This window comes from Centropristis striata, chromosome 20 (genome assembly GCF_030273125.1).
Source record: "Centropristis striata isolate RG_2023a ecotype Rhode Island chromosome 20, C.striata_1.0, whole genome shotgun sequence".
NCBI lineage: Eukaryota > Metazoa > Chordata > Actinopteri > Perciformes > Serranidae > Centropristis > Centropristis striata.
Window position 1 is genome coordinate 15,832,301 of NC_081536.1, and position 14,777 is coordinate 15,847,077.

At 40.3% G+C, this 14,777-nt stretch overlaps 1 protein-coding gene across 3 annotated transcripts in view; it reads right to left on the reverse strand.

Annotated features, from left to right (window-relative positions):
• Positions 1-14,777, reverse strand: part of LOC131993339 (cGMP-dependent protein kinase 1) — a 109,745-nt gene that overhangs the window by 13,907 nt on the left and 81,061 nt on the right. For 2 of the 3 annotated variants that reach the window (XM_059359201.1, XM_059359199.1), the window contains exons 6-8: positions 12,249-12,326; positions 9,691-9,785; positions 313-378 (exon numbers count right to left, since the gene is read on the reverse strand). In XM_059359201.1, the coding sequence (XP_059215184.1) occupies positions 313-378; positions 9,691-9,785; positions 12,249-12,326 (239 nt within the window). Of the gene's footprint in view, positions 1-312; positions 379-609; positions 637-9,690; positions 9,786-12,248; positions 12,327-14,777 lie in introns of those variants that run through there. The other variant, XM_059359202.1, reaches the window with a different exon arrangement.

Below are 14,777 nucleotides of genomic sequence, written 5' to 3' on the forward strand. Positions count from 1 at the left end.
GACAAACAAGCACTGCATTGATGTGGAGTGAAAGGGATGCATAATCCTAGAAAATCCATCTGTTGCTAACCTCATGTTTATTGTATTTGTTGAAATGTAATGTATTGGATCATGTAGGCTAAATGTTACATTTTCATGAGAAGAAACTGGTTCATGTTGGTGTCTCAGTTAAAAGCAGAATTTATGGGCTAGTTTTGCATGGCTGCTCATGACAGGCGGACTTTGACTGAGGTCATTTACCATTTTAATGCCAAGGAAATAGATAAACAATATAGAAAATTCATTATGTGGAAGAACTTTATTCATACTCACTCTCTATCGATGACAAGACAGGTGACGGCCTCTGCTGCAATGACGTTGGCCGTCCTGATGTCCTCCCTGGAAAATAAGATCATACAACACAATCAGGCACAATAGCAAAATTTGCAATACAAAATAACAGATTTATTTTGAATATTTTATCAGAGCTGTGATGATGGAAACAGTCAAAACATGACACATCTGTTAGTTATGTCTTTTTCAACTCCAATCAATACATAAATGGCTCTGACACATGGTGAAGTCATCACTCTCAACAGGCAACACAGATAACAGCATGATTGGCATTACTCTTTATTATATTTGACATCAAGTTCGTCTTCCTCTGATGATAATGCTTCTTCAGAGGAGTCGCCCCAATCACAGGAGTCCTCTGAGTCCGTAGCCCAAGAATCCATCCTTCACTCTGAAAGATTTTCTGCACACAGAGTCCCACAGCGATAAGCTCTAACCAGCTCTGAACCAGCACACTGCCCAGGGCAGCCCTCCACAAAAGACACGTCTGTCGTACTTGTGTAGAAATCTCCAATCCAAGTGCAGTGTTATCCACTTTAATGCAGACTAAAATATTACAAAAAAGACAGGAAATTCTTCAGGGGATGTCCCATAAGCAGATTATTTCGTGCCCTGTCTTTTTAAAAAAACGTAAAAAGATCATTCTCTGAATGAATTTAATATCCCGATGGGGAGCTCTGCTCTAGATTCGAAAAGAATTGATTCAATTTAAGTGCCAACAGTAGCTGACAATCACTCTCCGTGTCTAGTCTGATGTGAACTCAGACATACGGCAACCTATTTCAATGAGCTGAGGTGACAATTCCTTCTCGTGCTATGTCGACTCCCTCTGCCTTCCCTCTATGAAACACACCCCCTCCTCGTGCACAAACTCCAACACACTCTGCCTCACTCTTTCTGCTGACCCCTTTGAATGAAGGTCACAGCTGGTGGGGGAACAGCACACTTTGAAAGGTGAGGACGACAGAGGAGAGGAGAGGAGAGCAGAGCAGAGGAGAGGAGAGGAGAGGAGAGGAGAGGTGGTGTTTGTCAGGGGCAAAGGATACATTAACAGATGACTATTGGGGCCCTCTAGCTAGAAAAGCTCATACAGTATTTCATTCACCTCTGATAAGCTCTTATGGCCCGCATCCATGCTCTTAACACAATACTCTGGCAAACACGGCCCCACCTGTTCTTCTGTTTGAACACAACAGCATTCAGTACCATTTACATAAGCACAGTTACAGTATTAATAACCAGGTTAATGGGTGAAAGAACAACACATGTTCCAGTTTGGATCAAGATGTTGTGGTTGTTGGTATTGATTATGTGATAATTATTTCGGGGAACATGAGTCAATATGAGTGGCAGTCGGTTATAATAAGTTCTCAGTGGATAACATTGCACGAGGCCGAGGTGGGAAGAAGTTCTGAGATTAGAGTAATTAATAAAGAGAAGCATAAGAGACCCTCATGATGCATTCAGAAGCTGAATTGGGAGCCATCTTGCTCTGTTAAGGGCTGTCGAGGCGCACATGCTTGTAATGTCCCAGCTGTGAATTTGCTAGTGACAATCTCCCAGCTGTAGAGTCACTTCTCAAAAGCTATCACCCCTACTTCTACAAATTTAGCTGCCTCTTTCAAGCAACTAGAATGAGCTTTTTAATTCATGTGATGTGCGATATGTATCCGAGGACAAAACAAGTTAGTAGGCAATTATTCCAAATGCAGAGGATTTAAACAACTTTCAAAAGCTTTTATTTTAACTTTAATATGTCATGATGCATTTAACGTTCTAAATGCTGGATATTTAAACAAATGGAAACTCCTCAGACACACACACATCCGTTTTCTCATCAGCGATAATCAGCCGTAACTACAGTGACATCAACTATCTGTTACATGATTTAATTTGTCCCATAAAAGGTACTGTACAGTGCTTGTGTCATTAACTAACCATGGTGATACAACTAAACAACACAACACTTTGGGCTATATTGAAATAGTGGTTACATAAGCATGAATCATCCTTAAGAGACCTCAAGGGTTTCATATTAGAAAGCAGCTTGTTACACCTGTCCTCCACTGGTCGACTGTGGGGAATAACTTAGTGTGCCATTGCGTTGATACTACCGATGTTCTATGTGAAACACAATCGCGAAAGAATATCTGTCAGAATGATTCATTTGCACGCTGCTGAGCCTAAGTCATCCACTAAGCCGGAGATGGCTCTGCACTTGTTAATTGCAGTGCAACAAGAAACACGCTTGAAAACAGACACGCATACACACATGCACAAGCAAAGACGCACTAAAAGCAGCTGCACGCTGTGTCTGGAATGTCCTTTGGACTTACACAGGAGGGAGTCTGTGGTGTTGATTTCCAGTAGATAGTTGAAATGAACATGGTAATTGGACAGTGATCTGGTGTCCTGGGAAGGGGTTTATGAAAATAATGTACTGGCGTGGAGGCTGAGAGTGGGGCAGTAGCTATGGGCCGCAGTGAGGGAAGTAAAGCCGGGGTCAAGACGGGGGCAAGAGCAAGAGGTGACTGTGGGATACACAGCCAATGATAGTGTTAACGACACAAACACTGTACAGTACTTTTAATGCTTTAATTCTATGACTGTAAGGTATTCAGGTGGGCCGGGATAGCTGTGGTACAGAATGGTACTAAAGTACTTAAGTAAATGACTGTGCAGGGTTTGTGCAGCTTTTTCCCATTAACTACAATTTGTGCATTTTCCACATAACTGCAGAGTATGACCACTTTCAGAGGCATGCCGGACATTTTACATTCATGAATAGATTTTTCCACCTCTTTCAGACACCCACTTGATTTTTATACACCTCCTGATTGGTGCATTTGTGGTGTTACAGCACGCATGCGTCAAATCTTGAGTAGTATATATCAGGTGTACAGTAGCCGTCCAGCATGCACAGAAAAAAAAAACAGTCACTTATTTATTGTGGCCATAATGTAGAGCCAAACCAATATATCGGTTAGCTGATTTTGTTGGCTGATATTGTCCTCTCACAGATATATCAATATTGGTGAATATGTTGTAATATGGAATTTTTTTTATTTCCAGAATATAATGCAGAAAAAGACAATTTGGTAGTTTCTAAATGGTGTCATTGCTTAATTTGTCCAACAGAGCGCGCTCCAATTTACAATGTGTTTGTAAACAGCACAGAATAAGAGACAAAAAGCTGCTCTCAGCAATGTCAACCCTATAATGTCATTCAACACAGGGTCAAGAGCTTAAAGTCACTGTAGCATAATGTAGCTGGTTTCAAGAAATGTAACATCCATCTCATAAATTGTTCAAATTATAAACCAGCTATACGCAACCATTATATTTATATTGAACTGGCCCCAAAAGTACAGTCAGACTCAAGCAAAAACAAATTTTTCACAGCAAGATCTAGCTGCCCACAACAGGTAAAAAGACTATTTGTTCTGTGAGTGCTGCAGTTTTGTTTCTAAGTGCTGTGCTGCTGAATAATATTTTAGACACAAGCTATGTTTTTAGAGTAACCAAACTAAAAGGTTACTCTCAAGTCTTAGTTGTCTGCGCTTTTCACAAGCACATGAAAACACCCACTGGGTCCCCATTTTCTCATGTATGGAATATATTTTAGTGGCCCTTTGTGGCAGTGTTTGTAATTATTATTTCACAGTTTACAGTTGACAGATCATTCTGCCTGAATGGTGCATACTTGAGAAATTGTTAGTTATTTTGTGAATTCAGCTGCAGCTGACTCTCTGTGCTTTAATGCTGTTTTCAGCTCTCCCACCCCTCCATCCCCATCCCTCCCTTGGGTTCCAACAGCTAAAATACATTTTAGACCTGTGGGAAAGTCTGAGGAAACAGTCCCTGTTCGTAACGGCATCACAATACAACAATTGTGCATGTTTCCAAAAAAAGAAGGGGAACATGGGGATTCACATTGACAAAGTAATTCTCAAGCAGTCTCAAAAAGGCTTTGGATCTTTGATAGTTGCGTGTTCATGCTGTGATGGGATGAACTGGGAGCAGAAGCTCTATAAAATAAGAAACGTCTTTGGTATGCTTCAGAGCAAAGTAAAATATACAGAGGATACAGACAAGAATATAGAGCAGCAATGCAAAATGTACAGATTTGTAGTTAATAGCAGATAACAGGAGTGAATGCTATAGCTTGTGGAGGATGAGCTATTAAGCGTGCTTCTATTAGGTACTTTTCCCTCTAGTGAGCCGCTTTGGGTGTGGCTTGAGAGAGAGGATCGGCCCAAGATCCGCCCCACTTTACCAGTTAGCTGCTAAGGTAGCGGCTCAGAAAGTACCTTCCTCGGGTACTTTTCTGAGCCACTACTAACTAGTCGACACTGATTGGATACAGTTGAGGCGGGATATGACATGAGTAGAACTTGACACAATCACAACATACAGTGCCATTTTTAAAAGAAATAAGCAGAGCAGACTGAGACGAGAAATTTGAGAACAAGAAACCAAAGAAGAGAAGACGATGAACAAAGGAAAAAGAATGACCGCCAACGGTTTGAACTTGCCACGTCGGTCTGTTGTCAGCGTTACGTCACTGATGTTGCGGTCGCGGACGCTGAATAATCATTAAAGTGTCGCAGAACTATTTCAGTCACATTCAAACTCTGTTGGTTAGCCGCTACAAAAGCACCATGGGGAACTAACTGGTGGGCGTAAACACTCAACAAAAAAAACCCTCAAAAAGTACTCAGTGTAAACACGCCTATTATAAGACTAAAGGTAATTTTGGAGTGAAAGGAAGAAGAACTTAATTAAAAAATGTAGCATTCATTTTAATGAAACCATTGTGTGTTGTTTAATCTTAAAGGCATACTATGCGGGAAGTATTGCCTAAAATTAATGCTCAAGATAAGCAAGATTCTTTGGGGAAAAAAACTTACCAGTACTCAAGTAAATGTATTTTATCAGTGTCCACCCCTAGCCCATTATAGCAGTGTGCTAATTCTATGGTTCACATCAGTGGTGTCGCTGTAGAAACGGTACAAACTTATGCTGTTGTGTTAACTTTCCTTTTTTTAAATTTTTTTTTATTGATATCTGTAAAGGTGGACTTCCTGGTTTGTTTCATCTCCTTTACCTGTGGCAACCTGTCCTGTGATTTATTAGAGCTATTGTTGGTCTCAAAGTGGTCTGACACTGACACCAATCATATTTCTGTCAGTGACATCACACTTTTTTTTATAACAATGTCTCATCCTCTGCTGGAACACAACGGCAAACACACACACAACATAAGCCCAGGAGAGGAGGTCAGGGCACACACTGTCTATGCTATTGATGGATCTACACCTCAACTGAAAGTCCATGACAGGAAGAATGTCAATGAGATATGCTGTTGGTCCATCTTTTCCTAGAGCTTCCACCCACTGCACTGAAGAATTCATTAAGGGCTAACCCATGAGAGAAAACATGTAATCTGATATTTCTTCGGCTGCTCTTAATGTACACACCTTAAACACAAGCACTGACCGAAGCTCGGACGCAACCATTATGGCTGGCAGGAGAACCGACTTTGATTTGTAAATATGTTGTTCTCACAGATCAAAGGCAACGTCTTCAGATGGAGCAGCTTTTGAGTAGGGGCTATTCAGTTTCATGAGCAAGGACACACACGGTTAACTCCTAATTAAAAAGATGGCCCTGCAGAAGAGCCCTCTGATCAAAAGCCTAGCTCGAAGATGGCCAGCATCTCAATCATTGAAATTGACCATCAAAAGGTGTAGTTGAATATGCTTCTCTCGCTCAAGACACTCCGGAACAAAAGCCTTTGTGATAGCAGAGAATAACAAGCAGAACCCGAGTTGGGGAGAGTACTTTGTTTTGGACGGATGTAGAAAATATATTGTTTTCTTGATGAAACAAAGCATGAGATGCTTTTGAAGGTGCTTTAAAGGGCTTTTCAAAACTGCACACTGCTATATTCTGGGAAACACTACAAATGTTTTTTTTTACTATACAATATATACCTGTGAATGGGTTTGTATGATTTCCTGTGAAAAGCATTGTACTGGGATTCATGTTATTCTTCACAATTATGAATTTTAAACATGTTTATGTTTATGCACCAAAACTACTTTGTTAATATCCTGGAAATGAGGAAATATCTGCTGAGGGCTGATAGTGGTGTAGTGGTTAACACTCTTGCCTCACAGCAAGAGGGTTGCCAGTTAGACTCCGGCCTGCGGTTCTTCTGTGTGGAGTTTGCATGTTCTCCCTGTGTCAGCGTGGGTTCTCTCCGGGTACTCCGATTTCCTCCCACAGTCCAAAAACATGCACTAAGGTTTAATTGGTGACTCTAAATTGTCTAAATTGCCCATAGGTTGTCTGTATAAGTGTCAGCCCTGAGATAGTCTGGCGACCTGTCCAGGCCCAACGTCAGCTGGGATTGGTTCCAGCCACCCGCGACCTGAGTGCGGATAAGCGGTTAAGGATAATGAATGAATATCTGCCAAGCTCATGTTTTATTTGCTTTGGCACATGCATGTGGTCATTCTTTCTTTCAGACAGATTTCTACCCAGGGTGGCATTACCGTTCATCTTACATAAGGCAGGTTCAATAGGATGACTGACATCCAGCACAACTCAAGATTCTCATTTCGAACCGTCAAAATATTCAGCGCTGATCAAATTAAGATCAAATTAAGATTCTGTTGTTGCCTTTATATTGCAGACTTGCTACAGGGTTAGGGTTACAAAAAACAACCCCGTTCATAACTTCCAACAGGACACAATGGGGACACAAACATTGGACTGCCAGTCTCCTGGTTGAAAGCTGTGGTTCGTTTGATCCATCCGCCACCCATCCCACACACACCCCATAGGGACCTGCGGAGCTTTTACACTGGGTCACTTTACAAGCGATGAATTTCAGTGCTTTACTTTTCATAGAGAATACATGTGGTGTTAATAGAGGCTCATACATGTGCACATACAAATTCACCAGCATGACACAGTACAATTTTTGTGGTCTTCCTTTAAAGTGCCACTTATAAGAAACCACTGAATTCCTGGAAAATTCAAATAGTTCAACACAAAAGTAGCACAGCTGCTCCATCCATTCTAAATTAGTACTTTGTGTTATGCTGTCATTCATCAAACAGCACATTTTTACGTCTCATTAGTGTAAAAGGATCAAATTTCTATGTGGAACAACCTACTCCTCCCACTGACACGAGATCAAGCCTCCCGTGCCTTGCATGTTCCGCATGCATATTAATGCTCTGCCTTTCTTTATATCCTATAGTCATTAGCTTTAACATATGGGAAAAAGCCCAACCATCTGTGCAATTCCAGCTGTCACCTAAACATGAAATCTAGCATCTGGAGGGCTCCTTTTGAAAATTAAAAGAATGATTTGTACGGTATTTTAACAACACAAAAGCTGGAAATTATTTTTTTAAAGGACACTGTTTGGGTTCACTTCAGGATCTTTCTGTTTTAAAGTGTTTATGATGTGCTCGTGAAGTGTGATTGAGGTAATTTAAGGCTTTCATATCAGCGGCCACAAGATGGCGACATCTCCATTTTTTTTTCCTGTTGACTGTGTGCTTGCACGCATTCAAATTTTCTCTCTCTCATGAGTGCATATGTTGTCTGTTTCTACCTGGCCACTCACAGACATAATACACCTCAGACTGTTTTTTTTTTATCATCTCTCCTCTCCCTCTGTTTAATAATACATTGTGCACAGAGGCACACAGCCATGACATGACAGGACAAACACCAGGGTAAAAATATCACCTCAGGGTATTGGGCTTTAATGCCAGAAGCCATATAAAATACTTTTATTACAGAAATGTGTTCTTTCAGTGAAAACATTTGAGCACTAAGATGGCACCAAATGTTAGAAATAGCCATGAATCATCTGGTCCCTACAGTATATACACCCTGGTTGTTTTAAACTTGCCTCAGTACATCTTCACAGCTAGAAATTCCTGGCACAGGCTTGTATAGACATAGATATTTGTATTGCTGGGGGCTATTCATCCTGTCTTATTTGTTTATCTCCATCAACATAAGCTGCTGTGTAAGTTGTAGCCACAATGCTCACCTACTTGACACAAATGTTAATAAAAGAGGCTGAAATGCATTAATACAGTCAAGGGCAGCGTGGAGATGTCCTTGATTTCATGATGCTCTGGCAACCAAGGCAGGAAGTGAGAAGAAAGGACAAAAGAATCTTAGAGGCGTATAGATAATATTGTTGAAAATAAATGAGCTGGGAGTACACTATACGAGCCAAATGCCAAAATCCACACTAAATAATGACTTTCTCCCTGTGATTTCTGTGTGACATAGCTGTGTGCAAATATAGCATGGACGTGTTGTCACTTGGTGTGGTTGCGAGGGATCTCCACTGTCACTTGACACTTTTTTTCTTTTGATTTTGGGCAAAAATAGAGCTTGAGAAAGAGGAGCATGCCACAGAAGTTGAATGTGCCCTCGTTTGTAGTTTCTGTAGAAGTGGTTTGGTAGAAACGCGGCATGTTTAGATATTTATGCTGTTTATATAGTATCAGGAAGGAATACTATTCCATAATCCATCATTTAAAAACGTTTGCGGCACAAAAACATATCTTATCATTTTCTCAAAAAAAAAAGTTGTACCTGATAAAACATTTGGATTTCAATGAAGATTTCGACTCTTTTTTTTCTGAAAAACTTAAACTTAACAAGCTGTCTTTGCTTCAAAATGTAAAATGTAGTGCTGGAAAAGATTACTTTTAAAACATTCTCCACTACATACTACTGAATAGGTGCCCTAAAATGATGCCCTAAAATGTGTAATGCAATAAAATCGATCAAGTAATGCTATGATTACTTCTTGGCGTAGGTAATAAAATAATTTCTTCAAATAATCAAGACATTAACTGCATCAGAATAACACTATTTTAATCTGTAACAGAATACAGTTATTCATATTTTGCATTTTAAATATGCGACTATGTGTGGCTTGTATTCCTTTAGTCTACAACCATGAATATTTATTTAAGTCACATCTCAAAAATATGTCTGGAACAGCTGCAGAAAATCTGGGCTGTAGATGTGTGATGTTTTCCTGCCTTTAAGAATTTCCAAACACATGGCAAGTGATCACGCCTCTCAAGAGGACTGAGTGGTGGAGAAAAGTAGGGACAGATAAGAGCTGGAGGCTGATTGATGGCAAATTAGGAAGGATAGATGCACGTTAAGTACAAGAGGGAGGATATTAAAGAAAGGTTGCAAGTGAAAATTAGAAGGGAAGTGGGTGACAGTGAAGGAGACCGAAACAGCGGGAGAACAGAAGATTTAAATTGGAAGAGGCAGTGTTATTAGGAACAATCTTACCCTTGCAGGGCTTTCTCTCCGAACCAGTCTCCTTTTCCGAGGCTGCGCAGGTAGACAGGCTCTCCATTGGGCAAGTCTTCCCTGGTCACATTAACCTGGCGAAAGGACAGAAATGCAGGTGGAGGAGAGTTAAAGAGAGAAGTGTGACAGGGAGGAAGATGGGGAAAAAATAGAAAAAAGAAGGGGTGATGTGCAACAGTAGGGAGATGTGTGGCAAGTAAAGGATTGGACATTTCATTTACACATCATTCCAAAAGAAAGTGACTTGTATATTATCTCTCGAGATGGCAGGTTAATCATACTATTACAAACAGGGGAGAAGAGCTGGCGTGACAGATAACTCTGTGCATGGGTAGTCTGTAACAAATAGGTGACTGCATTTTGGTGAGGATCTGGGAGGCGCCGCTGACCACTTCATTAGTCAGATGACATGTGAGTGATGGCACTGTGCTCTGCCGGTAGACTTTACAAATCAACGTGATGGCACTTGAGTAGATTTTAAAGGAAGTGAATGGAGGCAGCCGTTGCACCTAATGAAGGATCTTGTCTTCATCCATTAGTCAGCTATGCACAGATGTAGCAGCGTATCCAGCACACTGTAACGTAGCTGATAGTTGAGTAAAAGTACAAATATTCATGATCTAATATGATAACCTATCCTTGTACAGCAGCAACATTTTTTCCTGCAAATAAAGATTTGCAGGATAATAATTTTTATTATAACATTTTTTATCCAGCAACACGAGCGATTTCTGCACCTCTGTTTGCTCCTGCAGTGCAGAAACTGAGTTGTGAAACATGGGGCACAAAAAGCAGTCACCTGGGTGACAGTCCTCTGTTTGAGGACCCCTGACGCTCTTATAACGTCCCCTGACTTTGTCCTTTTAGGCAGACAGGACTGCATGTCCTGGCTCATGATTACATCAGGGTGTTCTCTCTTTTTCTGTTAAGAAAAGTAATGCACTCTAATGCCAAGATAACCCATAGAATTTTGAGCCAGGAGGCACAGCTTATGATGCCCTATAATAAGGCTTGTTGTTGTTAGACCAGTGTTCTTATCCCATTTAAAAGTAACACTCGTGGTCAATAACAAAGTTTACCTGTAAATTGAGTTCTGTATATAGAACCCCCATTCCAAAAAAGTTGTCACACTGTGAAAAACATAATGAAAACAGAATGCAATGATCTGCAAATCCTTTGTGAACTACATTAAATTGAATACAGCACAAAGACATGATATATAATGCTTAAACTTTTGCTTTTTTGTAAATGTATACACTTATTCTAAATTTCATACATTCTGTTTTATTTAAATTTTACACAATTTTACAACTGTTTTTTATTTTGGGGTTGTAGATATACCACAGTGTGTCAGGTAGTTATGTACAGAAGTAGTTATTTTAACACAAACCCTGCTTTTTTCCCCCCAAACCTTACCCAAGTAGTTTTGTTGCATAACCTAACCAAATACTTCAGTTTTACAACATTTTCGATTTGTTTGAACGGTGACTGTGATATGTTTTTAACAGTGATCATGTGATTGTTTCACAACATTAAATAGAATAGTCATATTTTGTATATACCATACAAACCTGTTCATTATGATACATTGATTATGTGGGTAATATGAATTATAGTGCATTACATTTCATAGGTATGAGTATGAACATTGAATGATAACAGCTTGATCATGTGGGAGCAGGAAAAAAAGCACATAGAACTAGAAGAAGGACTTAGAGACGGTAAGGGTGTAGGCCAAAGGGCAGATTGTGTTTGTGTTGTGACATTGCCAAAATTTTGGTGGAATGTCCTCCAGACAAAGTACACTGTCTGTGGTCTAGATGGAGACAAAGTGAGAGATGTGGAAAAAGCCAAGCGGAAAGCATTGATAAGGTCAGGAGTGCATGTGTGTGTGCGTGCTTGTGGTCATGTCTGCCATCCTTGTGTTCTTGTTGTGCTGACCTTGTGATGTGGGTTTCATCTGTTTGGGGTCAAAGGAGAGTAAAAAAAAGACTCACTCAGTTGGACATCAGGGGGAATTTGATGGATATATTTAGTGTGACAAAGATAAATCTTAGCATTTGTGGATAATTTAAGAGACTATTGACACTGCGAATGATGTTATTAACAAACGTACATGATGATGATGAACAAGAGTAGCAGGGGAGTGGAGAACAGGAAGTTGAGGGTGATGAGCAGGGACAAAATGAGGAGAGAGTAGCAGCATCAAAACATGTTAACAGTACAAGCACATGAAAGCAACGGTGCTGATGTTGTACAGGAAAGCATGTCATCTGCACTCAGTGTGAAAGCCGGCGTTGATGACAGCAAGGTGAAATGAAAGTGACTCCACTCTCCTTTCAAGATGTTCCCCGAGCATCTGATGACAGGGGCGTTCTCTCCCTTATCTCAAGATGATTGATGAAAGCCAACTTCCACCCAAAAATACTACCACTTTGCTTCAAAGATAGGTGCCTTTTGCCACGAGATGTCGCGATGCCCCGTGATGTGATGTCGTGATGACTATTTTGGTGGTAGGCTAGAGGCTCTGTTCTCACCTTTCCCTTACTGATGATGAAGAAGGTGTCTCCTCTGGCCCCCTGTCTGATGATGTACTCTCCATCTCCATAATGTGTCTGTCAGAAGAGAAGACCACAGAAGAGAAGTGTTATTCGAGCACATCAAGATTCTTTCTCTGCTTTCTCACATTGGGAGTGAGACCTCTCTCACCAGAAACAAAAAAAGTACTCTTCAGAGGAAGAAAGGCTGAATTGGGTGGCGTGAGATAAATTACAATTAGATGTTTTTTTTCTGACTGGCAAGCTGTCCAGGGTGTTTTTTTCTGCGACCTTGAAGGTGAATGAGCAGGTAAAGAACACGAGTGAATAAATGAATACCGCTGCGTTACATCTGAGGGCAAATCACTGCTCCTTTACAAAAGTAAAATGAATATATCCATCTATTCTTCTACAAAGTAATCATGTTCAGTGTTTTGGGTGCCAAAGTCTATCCCAGCATGCATTAGTTATGCATAACCTCCTGACTGGTCTACAGTGTAACACAAGGCCAACACATAAATACAAAAACACTTTCACACACACACATTGACTCCTTGCGTTGAAAATGACCTTCAGAGCCAGATAAAGAATGCATTTGCTCCAAGGTTGAAGTGAGACAAGATGTGACATAACTTAATATGATGTGAAAAACCTCTTGTGTCCCATGGAGAAACATACATCAACTCTCTACATCAAGTTATAAAATGATGTAGAGAAACATATAACAGAAACAGCACAAGGAGTCACTGACAAACCATGATAAGAACCTTGGGCAAACATGCATCAGGTTTTGTTTTTCATAATGCAAGTTCTGGTGGATTTTTCGTCTTCCCAGCAAAAAACACAATATGCTGTACCTAGCTCACTATTTCCTGTTAGATCATAAGCATATTCCACACTGCAGTAGACGTGTTCCAGGTCTCTATTCTCACATTATTTCACCTAACATCTTACTTCACACTTGTGTGTGTGATTCATGTCTGCTCTGCGTCACACAGAAGCTTCTTATTAATAGTAGGCTGCAGTTAGGATGTGTGCTTCAGTTGTATTACCTTCACCAAAGAGGCTATGTTTTTGGTGTGGTTTGTCAGCAGGATTACAGAAAAAATACTGGCTTGATTGGTGGATGGTGGTAGCATGGGCCAAGGAAGAACCAGTTTAATTTAGGAGCGGATCTGAATCATGGGGCTGATCTCATTTTTATTTGGCATTTAATGGCTCACCTAAACCATTTTCTTCGCTCTTTGTTATCACGCAAATACTCTTAACAGCTGTAAATGTGTTCTTTAAACAGTTGTAGCAAATACAACTTCCTGACCTGGCAATTAGGACCATCTATGGAGCACATGAATGAACCACTGTGAAGGTCTGTGGATGCCCTGTTGCCATTCTCGTTTATATATTTATTTTATAATGCCGCCCTTTTTCTCTAGCATTTCCTCGATGAAAAGATAGGTGTAAAAATAATCGATCGCAGACCAGAAGAATCTAATATGGTAGAAGACAAGAAATTGGAGAGCATGATGGATTTCACCATTATGTGATCCAGCACAACCAACCGATAGGACCTCTGCATATACAGGGGAAATCTTATCTTAAAAAATAGAAGAAACCTTGGATGGGCTAATTCAAATGCCATGCACCACTGATTGGTTGATTATGGGGTGATGGCAATCAACAGTCTATGAAGCTAATAAATACAAATTCAATCAACTTCTCAACACCAATATCTCCCTCAGTCAAAAGTGCAAACACATTAATCAGAGTACATTTATAGGCATGCCATGCAAAACATCTAATTTTCACACGGTTAACACTGTGTGTATTTTCTCAGCTCACTCACATATGTCTTCCCTGCACTAAGCCTAAATTGTTATCTCATTAATTTAATTGCTGGCAAAATAGTTTGCTCTTTGGTTAAAGAGGATTTGATCGCAGGAACGTGAAGGTTGTCTGATAATGGTGCGGGTCACTTGACGACATATACCACCACGCTTGTTTTTACCTGCTGACAGAAAATTTAAGAGATCTCCATCCAAAATCTGTGAAACTGTTTTGCAATTCAGCTGCACGTTGTTTTGATGTGGGTGGCATAGCTTGCAGCCTCCATGGACCAATGTACTTTCCCACAATCTCTTTCTTTTCATTGATGGAGTTGTCCTTCACTATAGAAGTTGTTATGTGTAAGATTCCTTTTCTTGGCTCTCCTGCCCCGCACCAGCTGCCTCATCATGCTGAGCTAAACGCCTTTATTACCCTGCTGATCTTTTGTAGTTGTAGTTCTTTGCATTATTGTCCTTTTTGCCTTCACCCACTCACAGCAAAGTTGCATACTGTGACGTTGTTTGTGGTTGTACCGAGCTAGATAAGATAATTAACTTCTTATTCAACATAGATCAAGCCAGGTTACTATGTACAAACTGAATGAACTGAAAATGAGTCATACTACTTGAAATAAGTCTGAATTATTTGATAAACTAGCTTTATGGAACATGTCCCTTTTTATAATAGCCTATCCCCTCGGTTCAT